Source organism: Phocoena phocoena, chromosome 20 (genome assembly GCF_963924675.1).
Source record: "Phocoena phocoena chromosome 20, mPhoPho1.1, whole genome shotgun sequence".
Lineage (NCBI taxonomy): Eukaryota > Metazoa > Chordata > Mammalia > Artiodactyla > Phocoenidae > Phocoena > Phocoena phocoena.
The window spans coordinates 4875528-4889425 of record NC_089238.1 but is presented as its reverse complement, the minus strand read 5'-3'; the positions used below and the strand labels follow the sequence as shown (position 1 = coordinate 4889425).

Below are 13898 nucleotides of genomic sequence, written 5' to 3'. Positions count from 1 at the left end.
CATAGCAGTTTATTTCAGACTCTGTATTTTATTGACATGCAAAAATTGAACAGGGTAAATTTAAAGATCTGATTGGCTGTATTGAATGATTCATGAATTGGGCAGTATCCCACCTAGAAATTAAAGAGGTCCTAAACGGTGCTGTACAAATTGGAAGGCTTTTATAGGCAGTAACTTGGTGGGATAAGAATGTTATTAGTAAAAGAAAAGGTTCTTTCAGGCAAGGTTACCTTTTTTGGGGGAAAGTAGCACCAAAGTCTTAGTCTTATCCTTCAGATTACCTCACTAGTGTTCAGGAAACTCCAGAGTGATTGGTTTAAGGTGACATTCCTGCGAGGGGTGAAACTGCAATTACTTCTTGGTTTTCTGTCTTGGGGGCAAGTGAGTCCACCTTGTGAATGTGTGTGCAACCTCATCCCTATTCATGAATATGCTGTGTATGAATGTATTTGTTCATGACCTTTTTTGTGCCCAGTAAATCTAACATCGTGCACCTTGATTTACATGAAGGAAAAATAGGAACATAGAAGCACATAAAAAATATTAGAAAAATTTAAAATCATCCAGTTTCACTTTTGTCCTTGAACCGCTCAGTAAAATAATTTGAAAATAACAATGTTCCTGAGTATTAACACTAAACAACATACAATGGGAAGATTTTTGCTTGATAGATAAACTAGAAATTTCACATATCACCACCAAAACAGTTTTTTGTTGTTGCTAGTTTGCACTTGTGGCTATTTACTGGGATAGGGTGGAACTCCACGCAAAGGCTAGTTTGGTCATTTAGATTGATATTAATGTTGAAGTGTTATGAGAATGTTTGTTATGTAATTCCGCTTTCTAGGGGGACAGGGAAGAATACCAAGGTGTTCAAAAAATGGTTTGACATAACAGGGAATGATTAATGACTTGATGTATTAAGGTGATTACTGGATCAGGCTTAGGGAAGGCTAACCAGTTATGGTTTGAACTTCCAGTTGGTATCAAAGAAGGAAGCCCTCAGACTTGATCTTCTTCACTACATAGGCCAAATAAGGAGAGGTTATGGTGAATCTTAATATATAGTTGTAAGTAGGCAAACATCAAAAAATGATGTGAGACTCTTTAATAAAACACTGGAGGGGTGGGATAGGGAGGGTGGGAGGGAGGGAGACACGAGGGAAGAGATACAGGAACATACGTATATGTATAACTGATTCACTTTGTTATAAAGCAGAAACTAACACAACATTGTAAAGCAATTATACTCCAATAAAGATGTAAAAAAAATAAATAAAAAATAAAACACTGGACGTTTACTCTTGAAAATCCTGTTTTCTTGGTTAGGAAAGACCACACTTTTCTTTATGCTACTAATTTATTTCATTTCTTTTCCTGCACCACATGTACATTCCATTGTTCAAGTTGGATTATTTTATTTTATTTTTTGTCCGGCTGCTAAAAAATGGATGTGGACAGATGAATGGATATATGTGGTACACATATACAATGGAATGCTACTCAGCCATAAAAGAACGAAAATAATGCCATTTTGGGGAACATGGGTGGAGCTAGACCTTATCACACTGAGTGAAGAAAGTCAGGAAGAGAAAGACAGATACCATATGATATCACTTATCTATGGAATCTGAAATATGACACAGGGAATTCCTCCTCAGTCCATTGGTTTGGACTTGGCACTTTCACTGTGGCGGCCCAGGTTTGATCCCTGGTCCGGGAACTAAGATCCCGCAAGCCAAGCAGTGGAGCAAAAAATATAAAAAATAAAATGCGACCGAAACGAACCTATCTATGAAGCAGAAACAGACTTACAGGCATAGAGAATAGACTTGTGGTTGCCAAGGGGGAGGAGAGGTAGGGGAGGGATGGACCGGGAGTTTGGGGTTAGTAGATGCAAACTATTATATATAGAATGGATGGACAACAAGGTCCTACTGTAGATCACAGGGAACTATGTTCAATGTTCTGGGTTAAACTGTAATGGAAAAGAATATAAAAAAGAATGTAGGGAGTTCCCTGGTGATCTAGGGGTTAGGATTCGGGGCTTTTACTACTGTGGCCCAGGTTCAATCCCTGGTCAGGGAACTGACATCCAACAAGCTAAGTAGCATCACCAAAAAAAAAAAAAATCAACTTGGTTTTTGGAAATGCTATAAAGATTTTATTTAGATAAGTTGTCTAAGATATCTTTATACTAGTTTACTAAAAATTAATGTCTAGAAATGCTTAGTTGATGATATAACTAAACAATTTACTAGAGAATCAATTATCCAAAGACTATTAAAATTTGTGTTTCAAATTACAGTATTAAGCAGTATGTTCCATCATTAATTTTCTAATACAGTAAAATGTTTTTTATACACTTTTTGTTTTTGCATTATTATTTCCTCCCTTGCATATTTCCCTTGATTTGCAACAAGGGGTGTATAAATCAGTGGGTTGTTTGGGGACTTTTGTGATGTGATAATGCATGTAAGCAATGACACAAAGTAGGTGTACTGTAAACATGATGAAAGAGTTATTTCGGGGCTTTAGTTCAATGAAAGAACTGAAATGGCAAAATGGTGCCATGAAAACTTTTTTTCTGAGCGTTGGCTATGGTTAGGTGCTTGAAAAGCAAGTGTGTGGAGGTAAAGAAGCATGCAGTGAAGAGAATGAAAATATGATACGTAAGAAAGAAAGATCGAAAGAGTCCAAGTATAGTCTGTGACAAGGAGATAATCCCCATTGCCAAGTTCCTGGAAATCATTCTGTCCTTTCCCAGTGATGTATTCACATTCATTGCCAGAGGATCTTACAGAGAAAAGATTTGTTCTGTTTAGCATGACAACTGACACCTGATATCCTCCACTTAGAGTTTCTTCCCATCCCAAAATGATATATTTTTCTTTGATAAGTTCTTGATTTTGATTAGTGAGAGTCACTGTTATTATTGCTTTTATGCATAATAAGATACTGGATTTTCATCTCTGAAGAAAAGTACTGTTGTTTAATATTTCATGAATGAAGCAGCTTGGCACAATGACAGGTTTAAAGACTTATTTAGTCCCATCTCAGCAAGTGGGTAAATCAGGAATTGAATCCATGTTGACTGGCTTCAAAGAGAGGTATCTTAACCACTTTGCTACTCTAATAAGCCAAGTTATTTAAATCCTTCTACCACACAACATCTATCGTCAATTTTACGAGTATAACTTGCCATTTTTAAATCGACTATCGTCATATATAATTGTGGTTATGGTAACTTCCTATTATGTCAGTCCAGTTATACCTCTTTCATTGCAATGTGCTTTATTGTGCTTCAAGATACTGCATTTTTTTTTTACAAATTACAGTTTTCTGGCAACTTTGCATGGAGAAAGTCTTTGGGCCATTTTTCCGACAGCCACTTTGTGTCTCTGTGTCACATTTTGGCAATTCTCCGAAAGTTTCAAATGTTTTCATTATTATTAAATTTGTTGTGGCATCTGTGTAAAAAAATAAATCCGCACAGCTCACACCCATGTTGTTAAAGGTTACTTGTAGCTGTGTGGGGTTCTGTTTTCCTCATTCTGTTCCTTTGGTCTGTGTGTCTGTCCCTCAACAAATCCCACACAATCTTGATTACTGTTACTATATTAGAAATCTTGAGATCATGTGGAATGATTCCAGCCACTTCAGTATTTTTGTGATGCTGTAGCTCTTCTCGTTCTTTTGCCTTTCCATATTAATTTTAGAATAATATTGGTTGTTCTATAAAAATCTAGATTGGGAATGCAGTATACCTGTATGACAATATGGGGTAATTTAACAACATTTAGATGTTGTTTTCCAATCAATGAATATGATATGTCATATTCAATATGGAATGTCATAAGTAAATGTAAGTAAAAGTTCATCATTGACTTCTTTCATTACTGTTTCATGAAAGCCAGTGTTTTGTTAGATTTACTCATTTTAATTCTTTTTCTTTTTTGAACATTTAAACATGATATTATATTTTTAATTTCAGTTTCCATTTGTAAATTGCTAGTATATACAATTATAGTAGATTTTTGGGCGTTCTTATATCATGACACCTTGCAAATTGCAGTTTTTCTCTCAGTTTCTGTAGACTCCTTTGACTTTCTACACACATCATTCCATTAAATTTCATGTATTATTGAATTATTTAATGTATTTAATTATTTTTGACCATCCCTTATAGAACAGAAGCTATCTGAAAGCAGGGTATTGATTTTATCTGCTGGATCATCAGTGAGGGAATCATTCACGGCTGACACGATGAGTGAATCCATGTTGCCAGTGTAAACAAGGGTGCTGGAATGCACAGGCTCATTGGCCAGTAGCTTTAATGGTCATGGAAGTATTTGTGGCACTGGATTCCTTACTCCTGTGACATTACAACCTAACATTCTGAACATTTGACATAAATTCTCATGCTATATTTTGTTAACGCGGTGTGAATTCTAGGCAACATGTGCTCAACAGCTGTTAACTCATCACTTAAGTGATGTTTTCATAAAGTCTTTTTAAGCCACGAAATGTTTTTTTAAATTTATTTATTTTAAATTTTTGGCTGCGTTGGGTCTTCGTTGCTGTGCACGGGCTTTCTCTAGTTGCGGTGAGCGTGGGCTGCTTTTCGTTGTGGTACGTGGGCTCCTCATTGCGGTGGCTTCTCTTGTTGCAGAGCACGGGCTCTAGGCGCGCAGGCTCAGTAGTTGCAGCACAGGGGCTTAGTAGTTGTGGTTCGCAGGCTCTAGAGCCCAGGCTCAGTAGTTGTGGCTCACGAGCTTAGTTGCTCTGCCGCATGTGGTATCTTCCTGGACTCGAACCCATGTCCCCTGCATTGGCAGGCGGATTCTTAACCACTGCGACACCAGAGAAGTCCTAAGCCACAAAATTTTGAATTCAAGATTCTTTCTGAAAGGCTTCATTCTGTACCCATCAGAAAATAATAATCCTGTTTATCAGGAACACCTGGAGAATGGTGACTGAAAGAAGTTGGAGGTTTATCATTCTCACATAAGAGGAAGTCCAGGGGGCGAAGTTTGTGATGTGATGGGTCCTTTGCCCCTTCTATCTCCATGAGCACTTAGTCTTTACTTTGCTTGTAGTAACATGGCTGCTGGATGACCAAGAAGGGTGACGATTGAGAACAAAACCCTTTTCATTTTCAGATTTTGTCTCGTTTTCAGCGAAACGTTAGTCTCACATGTTTTTCTAAATATTACCTACTTTTTAAGTGGCCATCATAGGTTTAATAAGAAATGTGAATTTTTGAATTTCATATTTCCACCCAAAGAACAGAGAAAAGTAAAGGGAAAAGATGTTAGGGACAGAGTATGTGAATGGAGTTTGTTCTTTATCCTAAGAATGAGATGATAGATGCTTACTAAGCTTATTTCGGTAATTATTTCAGTCTATGTAAGTCAGAACATCATGCTGTACAACTTAAACCCACACAGTGATGTAAGTCAAATACGTATCGAAACTGGGGGAGGTGGGAGCGGAATGTGATTTTAAATAAAGGCAAAACACTTTAGCAAAAAGAACAAGGCAATTTATAACAATTTAAAAAAATGTATTGCATTTTTTTTAGTTTTTTTGTTTTTTTTTTTGTTTGTTTTTTCGCGGTACGCGGGCCTCTCTCTGTTGTGGTCTTTCCCGTTGCGGAGCACAGGCTCCAGACGCACAGGCTCAGCGGCCATGGCTCATGGGCCCAGCCGCTCCGCGGCATGTGGGATCTTTCCGGACCGGGGCACGAACCCGTGTCCCCTGCATCGGCAGGCGGACTCCCAACCACTGCGCCACCAGGGAAGCCCTGTATTGCATTTTTAAAAGCAATGATTAGTGACAGAAATTATCATATGCCTTAGTCCTCCATCCTCAGATGCTAGGTTTCGTCTCTGAGTGTCTGGAACCAAGAGAGTGTTGAGTTTGTAGTCCTGGCTGAATGAAGAATGGAAAGGAAAATCTATTCTGTAAGGTGTCACTGTGAAATGGCCCATTCTACACTGGGAGTGTTTTTTCATTTCTCATTCTAGTGTGTAATACAGAGGCCAGTCTAGCTCTTGTTTCCTTAAACTGCTTAAATTAGTTCTAATTGCAGGAAATTTTCCGGGATCCAACCACTGCCCCGCAGCAACCCATTGGAGACCCACGTTTCCAACCACTGAATTGCTTGAGCCTCACGACCATGACATGCGAGCAACCTGCTGGCAAAAAAAGGTTTTTATTGAAACCGTTTCAGCTTGTTAGGAGGAAACATATTAGCTTCCCACCTAAGTAGCCCACAGAACTGTAAGCTTTTACTCCAAGTTACGGAGAAGCACCAATTCTTCCCCGACACCCCGTACTCCGTTCACAGAACTGGCTCTCTCCTCGCCCCGCCCCTCGCCGCTAGCGCTCCGCTCAGGCCCCGCCCCCGGGAGCCCTGCCTCTAACTCCGCTCAGTTTCTTACGGAACCGGAAGTGGGGAGCTCGGAGTGAAGGTCGAGCTGTTGGGGGTAAGTGTCTCCTTTGAAGTGTAAATTTGTGCTGCCCGGCTCCCTTTACTCAAACCTCAGGGTGTTGCGAGTGACTGTGGACCTAAAATCCCAGCGCCCGGCCTTCCTACCCCTGTAAATCCAGACGTCGCCGTTACGGGTCGGGTATCTTTCATTTGGGTTTGAATTCGCTACGCGGCTGGTCCCTGCCCTTGGCTTTTCTGCCTTCGGTCCACGTACACACCGCCTTTCACTACATTTTCCTGCTTAAAACGCTTTAGTAGCTCCCCCCACACACCCATGTAACGTCCCCTTCCGCGAGGTGGACTCGCGCCCCGCAGCCTCGCCCTCCCGGCCCCTGGAGGGCAGCGCCTGCCGCCCCGCTCCCGGACAGGCCGCGTCCTCTCCTGGGATTCTTCAGAACCGGCCCCTCTCCGGAACCCCCTTCTTCCCCGCCCCTCTGTCCTCGCGTCTCCTCAGGCCGGTCCTTTTGCTCTCCCGGCTTCCCCTTCGTAGTCAGCCCTTCCTCTCCCCCGGCGTGGGGGGCGGGGAGTGACCTGGGACAGGCGTGTGACACCCAGTGTTCTTCCGTCCCAAGCCCATCTCGCTGGAAATTTTCCTCTTTTGATACGCGGGCATCTTATTCAGTCACCATCTCTGTAAATACGTGGGCAAGGGGGATCAGGAGAAGCAGAGACAGAGACGGACAGGAATAAAAAACAGAACGAGAAAAGAATGAGGGAGAATCGATGGGAATTCAGGGGGTGGCTGAGGACTTGTAAAAAGACAGGGAAATGAAAGCGATTAAGCACGGAAATAGGTGAAAAAAATAAAGAAGTAAATTTTTAAAAAGTTGGATCTCCGGGGATGGGAGAGCAACACAGGGCCCTGGGTCAGCGGCGGGATGGGGGTAACAAAGGAGAGGCACTTCACACAGAGTGGGCGAGAGGATGAAAGAGTTGGAAACTTGGGCTGCAGAGCAACGTGGTGCTGGGAGAGAAAGAGGACAAAGTGTGACTAGAAGAGAAGAGGAAGAGAGAGAGATCGAGAGAGCAGGAAGGAAGCGCAGCCATCTGAGATGCCAGATAGGGAGGAGGAAGGGCGTGTAACAGGGACAGAAGGGGTGTCACCCGAAGGGCAGAGAGGGAGCAGGTGGGGGAAGAAAGAGGCAGAAATACATAGAGATTTAGGGTAATCAGAAGGGTTGGGGAGAAAGAGCATCAGGAGGGGGAACAGGTTGCAGAGTTGGGCAGGACAGGTGTGAGGGAGGAAATAGGAGGGCAGGAACAGCAGCAGAGCAGAGGGGAACAAGAAGAGAGACAGAGACAAATAAAAAAATAGGGAGACATAAACCTCATGAAATGGAAACACATTGTAGTGCAGGTAGGTGGTGGGAGCTGGCTGCAGATGGATGGTGAGTTGTTTGGATATGGATGATTAAGTTGTGATACATGATTTGTTATTTTAAAATGTAATTAATTTTTCTTTAATTATACAGGTGAGGATGAGAATTGCAGAACTCCTGTCATGTGCATTTTGTAATTATTTGTATCAGAAGATAACTTCCATTTGCAAACCCTGTTTAGCCAGGGGGCAGTGATTTGCTTCACTAAGTTGTGAGTTACCCCCTTCCCTTTTCCTGACATGGGGCAGAGGAGTAGGGAGAGGACACGTGGGCAAGAAATGATTGAATCTGTCACTACATGCTGCCTTTTATTTTTTGTATATTTTTAAAACATTTTTTTATTTCTTTAATGTTGTATCTAATTTATTTTTGGCTGTGTTGGGTCTTCGTTGCTGTGCGCAGGCTTTCTCTAGTTGCAGGGAGCGGGGGCTACGCTTCATTGTGGCGCGTGGGCTTCTCATTGCGTTGGCTTCTCTCGTTGTGGAGCACAGGCTCTAGGCGCGTGGGCTTCAGTAGTTGTGGCTCGCAGGTTCTAGAGCGCAGGCTCAGTAGTTGTGGCACACGAGCTTAGTTGCTCCACAGCATGTGGCATCTTCCTGGAGCAGGGCTTGAACCTGTGTCCCCTGCATTGGCAGGTGGATTCTTAAGCACTGCGCCACCAGGGAAGCCCCAGGGGAGCCCCTACATGGTACGTTTTAAAAGGAACATTAAAAGTGTTCATTTTTTGTGATGGGTTTTCTTTTCTTTTTCATCTCTTTACATATAATTCTTTTTGTAGCGTGGAATAAATTTTCATTCAGTTTCTACTTCCCTATAAATAATCATTAATTTCTGTAACAAGCTTTGGTGGTCTTCTATAATCATGTCAAGTCATTCTTTTCTAAACATGATATATTGTCAAATTTTTAAAACTTTGACACCACAATTATTAGATGAAAAAACTCACAACTTGTTTCTTTTTAAAATGTGTTTCAGATTTCTTGGAGGCCTGCCTGCTTTCTCCTCTTTATCTTTTGTACTGGAAAAGCTCTTTGGTAGGTTACAAATAATTTTAGACTGTTTTGGTGGACACTTGGTAAAGTTGTCAATGATCTTTTATATTAACAGTCAAATCCTAGTTTTACCAGTTAGTCTAATATTTTGTTTTCTCCTTTTCTTGTGTTCTGCTAAGAGGAAGAGGAGGAAGGGGAAAGCAGAGGAGTCAGGAATGACTCTTTCTCAGGTAAAATCGTATTTTCAGTTGATTCACAGTCTGTCCTTGTAAAATGCCCTTCTTTGGACTCGTTAATCTTCCCTGACTCTGAAGTATCCTGCCTGACAGTTGTACATCACAGTCACCTGGGTCCTTCCCTCAGTCCCTGTCATCTCCATTCAGATTTCACACCCATGGATTGGAGATGGGGTGTCAGTGCTCCTGGGCAGCAGGGATTGGTGAGAGGCCCCATCTGGATGCACTGTCTGCTTTCTGTCAACCAGGATAAAGAAGCTGCACGTGCAAGTCAGGTATTAATATGCACAATACCTGGTAAAATCTGGAAAACAGAACGATAAGGGGGAATTTTTTTTTTCATGGCTAAGAAATTTATTTAACCAAATAATGAAAAACCAATAAAGGGATCAAAGTCAAGAGTGGTCTGATCACAAGGACACTTCGCAGTTTTAGCATATGTGCTGCCGAAGCGAGCACAACAAGGCCACTTTGAGGAAGGAAGATTATAGGCTGGCCGATCTCACCCCTAAATATAAATGCAAAAATCTTAAACATAGCATTAGCACACTATGTCATGGGTCTCGATTATTTGTCTCCCCATCCTATGGGAGAATTATACTTCTAATTCTCTATGGGCATCAGGCACGGTCAGAGGACTTGCTTAAGCCAATAAAATGTGAGCAAAAGTGACCCACGCCCTTTTCAAGCTGAAGCTTTAGGAACCATCGTGTGGTTCTACCATGGATCCTTCTGTGATATGAGTAGGGTGTCCTAGATAAGGACTGCTCTACCCTTTTGGGTTCCAGAATGAAGAAAATGTGAATATTGCAGCCTCCAAAAAAAAAACAGTGGTCTGATCAGATTTGCGTTTTAGGACATTATACTGGCAGCAGAGTTACCTGATTTCACTTATCTAATTGCCTGAAAGAGACGATAGACATCATTTAGATAGGGATATGTTGAAAAGCTGATCTCTTGTGGCCTCGACCTACAGAGGCTTGAAGCAGAATCTCAGCTCCCAGGTGGAGGTTGAAGTCAGGTCGTGGCAGTGAGAGTGCTGAATCCTAGCCCCTAGACCACGAGGGCCAGTGGCCTTTGACAAGGCCCCTGGCCCAAATTCGTTCATAGAAACGAATTGCGACAGACGGAAAGTAGGGAAGCAAGTAAAGTGTTTATTAGAAGGCAAAAGAGTACGTCTGAATAGACACACACGGGCAGGCTCAGAGAAAGAGTCATACCTTTGTGGTAGTTTGAATCACTTATATAGGGCATTTCTTCTGGGTTTCCTCTGGACAGTCATCTTGCTTTGCCTGGCTCTGAGTCTGTATTTGGTTTATCCCAGGGTCCTCTCCTGCACGAGTCTCTCAGCCAAGGTGGATTCTAGCGAAGACGCATTAAGGGGAAATTTGTTCTGACTTACTCAGAGACTCAGTTGAAGCTAAAGGAGCAAGTCACTGACTTAATGAGTGGGAATGGAATGGAAAGTTCAGAACCTTACATCAGTGACAGAGGGTGTTTTCTTCCATCCTTGAATTTAAACCATGAAATCAACCTAAATCTCTGACAGTTGGACATTCTTTAAATCACCTTCATCACCTCTGTTCCTCAGAGGCTGACTTTACCTGTGGATTGTATCCTTTGAGACAGAAGTTTTTACCTTTAATGTAGGTAAGGTTCCAGCTTCATTCTTTTGCTGGTAGGTATGTATTTTCTCAGCACCATTTCTTATTGAGACTGTCCTACCTTTTGTGTAGTCTTGGCACCCTTGTCTATGCATCTTACATATATTCCAAGGATTATTTGAGTTTTCTAATCTGTTCCATTGGTTTATGTATCTGTGTTTATGCCAGTACCACATCATGTTGATTACTTTGTAATAGGTTTTAAAATCTAAAAATGACTGCCTTCCTCTTCTTTTTCAAGAGTATTTTGGCTGTTCGCTGCCTCTTGACATTCCCTATGAATTTTAGCATGATTTTTTTCTATTACTGCAAAAATTGCCTTTGAAATTTTATATAGGGATTCCGTTGAATCTGTAGAACACTTTGGGTAATTTGGTCATTTTGTTCTTTTTTTTTCGGCTGCTTCACAGGGCTTGCAGGATCTTAGTTCCCTAACCAGTGATTGAACCTGTGACCCCTGCAGTGGAAGCTCGGAGTCCTAACCACTGGACTGCCAGGGAATTCCCTAATTTGGTCATTTTAAAAATATGAAGTTCCCAGGGCTTCCCTGGTGGCGCAGTGATTGAGGGTCCGCCTGCTGGTGCAGGGGGCGCGGGTTCGTGCCCCGGTCCGGGAGGGTCCCGCGTGCCGCAGAGCGGCTGGGCCCATGGGCCATGGCCACTGGGCCTGCGCGTCCGGAGCCTGTGCTCTGTGGCAGGAGAGGCCGCAGCGGTGGGAGGCCCGTGTACCACAAAACAATATATATATATATATATGAAGTCCCCAATCCATGAGTACAGGGTGTTTCCATGTATCTCTATGCACTTTTTTTTAGAACGTTTAGTACTTTTCAGTGTACAAGTCTTGCACCTAGTTGGCTGATCTTTTCCTAAGGATTCTATAGGATTGTTCTCTGATTTTCTGTTGACATTGTTCATTGTATATGCAGCTGATTTTCATGTGCTGACTATTTATGCTGCAACTTTTTTAAAGTTGTTTTTTGAGGTAGTAGTTTTCTCTTGGAATCTTTTTGCTTTCGATATAGAAAACCTTGTCACCTACAAAAAAAAGATAATTTTACTTCTTTTTCAGTTTGGATAACTTTGCATTTTTTTTCGTTTTCCAATAACTCTAGCTAACTTGTTCAACAGTTTCTTGAACAGTAGTGCAGAGTATGCATCTTTCTCCTTTGTTGTTGTTTCATTTAGCAGTGTGGACTTCCCGTTTAATACATCTCTGACTACCTGTTATAGATTTTGGCATGTTGTTTTTATTTTCACTCAGATATTAAAAAAATTTCCTTGTCATTTCTTCTTTGACCCATTGCTTCTTTAAGAATGAGCTGTTGGGCTTCCCTGGTGGCGCAGTGGTTGAGAGTCCGCCTGCCGATGCAGGGGACACGGGTTCGTGCCCCGGTACGGGAAGATCCCACATGCCGCGGAGTGGCTGGGCCCGTGAGCCATGGCCGCTGAGCCTGCGCGTCCGGAGCCTGTGCTCCGCAACGGGCGAAGCCACAGCGGTGAGAGGCCTGTGTACCGCAAAAAAAAAAAAAAAAAAAAAAAGAATGAGCTGTTTAATTTCCACTTTTGGAGCATTTTCCTGTTTTCATTCTGATCTGTATTTCTGGTATCATTTCACTGTGGTTAAAGAAGATACTTTTTATGATCTGAATCTTCATAAATTTGTTGAGATTTGTTTTATTGTCTAGCATGTGGTCTGTCATGGAGAACGTTTCACACGTGCTTGAGAAGGATGTGTCTGCTGCTGTTGGGTGGAGTGTTCTGAACATGTTTGTTAGGTACAGTTGTTCTACAGTGTTGTTCAAGGGCTCTGTTTCCTCATTGATCTTTTGGTTTCCATGCATTGGTAAAACTCAGGTATTGAAATCTGATACTAATATTGTGCTGTTATCTATTTCCAATTTTATTTCTGTTAAGAGCTTCTTCATTTTGGGGGGAGCTCTGATGTTAGGTGTATACATACTTGTAATCATTATAGCTTCTTGGTAGATTTACCCTTTTCTCATTTCATAATGTATTTTGTCTCTTGTGTTAGTTTTTTCCTTAGTTTATTTTGTCTGATATTGTGCAGTCACCCCTGCTCCCTTTAGGATTGAATATCTTTTTCCATCCTTTCACTTTTCGCCTTTCCATGTCCTTAGATTTGTGAATGTTCACAGTTGCAGCTCTGACACACTCTCTGTGTGTCTCTTGCTCTCTGTTTTCCTCCTGTTACTTCTGCTAGTGGTCCCTGCTCAGGCACACTGTACAGTGGTGAAAGGCAGGAGCCCTGGCCAGCCCGCTTCACTCCACTGTAACTTCAGCAGGAATTAATCAAGTGTTTCCTTCTGATCGTGATGTTCGGTGGAATATTCTTGCTTAATAACAATATTTTTTTTCCTTTTTTTTTTTTTTTTTGCGGTATGCGGGCCTCTCACTGTTGTGGCCTCTCCCGTTGCGGAGCACAGGCTCCGGACATGCAGGCTCAGCGGCCATGGCTCACAGGCCCAGCCGCTCCGCGGTATGTGGGATCTTCTCAGACCGGGACACGAACCCGTGTCCCCTGCATCAGCAGACGGACTCTCAACCACTGTGCCACCAGGGAAGCCCTGTCATGATTTTTAGTTGTCCAATAAGTTTTAAATTTTACTATCATGATAATTTTATTATTAATCTGTGCAAATAATGTATAATAGTAATAACTTTTCCAATTTTGAGTCAGAGTTATTAGTGGAAAAAAAAGAAACTCTTTTGCCTTTGTTAATACCTATCTAAGGCTAAATGGACAAAATCATAGTTTTTAATATAGTTATTATATTGAGGTTGGAATTAAAGTATTCTTCTATTTTTTCATGTCTGTACTGTTATTTTTTAGTAGCCCATTATGGAATTATGTGGACAAATGCAGTTGAGTACGATCGATAACATTTTCATTGTCTGGAAGATCCTGAAATGCACATGAATAAAAATGACGATGAAAAAATTGTCTGAAAATTAGTCCAGATAATACTCCTTTCATTTCACTTGATATAGTGTTGACATGTGTGTGCATACATTCATGGATGTACAATTCCATGCTTTAGATAAAAGTCATCATGATTCTGAAACTATGTACTTTACCTGTTTGCAGTAGAAATTATATTTTTAGTATAT

The 13898-nt window shown here is 41.5% G+C and overlaps 1 protein-coding gene across 1 annotated transcript in view; it reads left to right on the top strand.

Moving 5' to 3' along the window:
• The first annotated feature begins 5424 nt into the window (after positions 1-5424).
• Positions 5425-13898, top strand: part of LOC136140951 (zinc finger protein 665-like) — a 34350-nt gene continuing 25876 nt past the window's right edge. Inside the window, 2 exon segments of the mRNA XM_065899085.1 lie at positions 5425-5454; positions 6552-6635. Coding sequence (XP_065755157.1) covers positions 5425-5454; positions 6552-6635 — 114 coding nt within the window.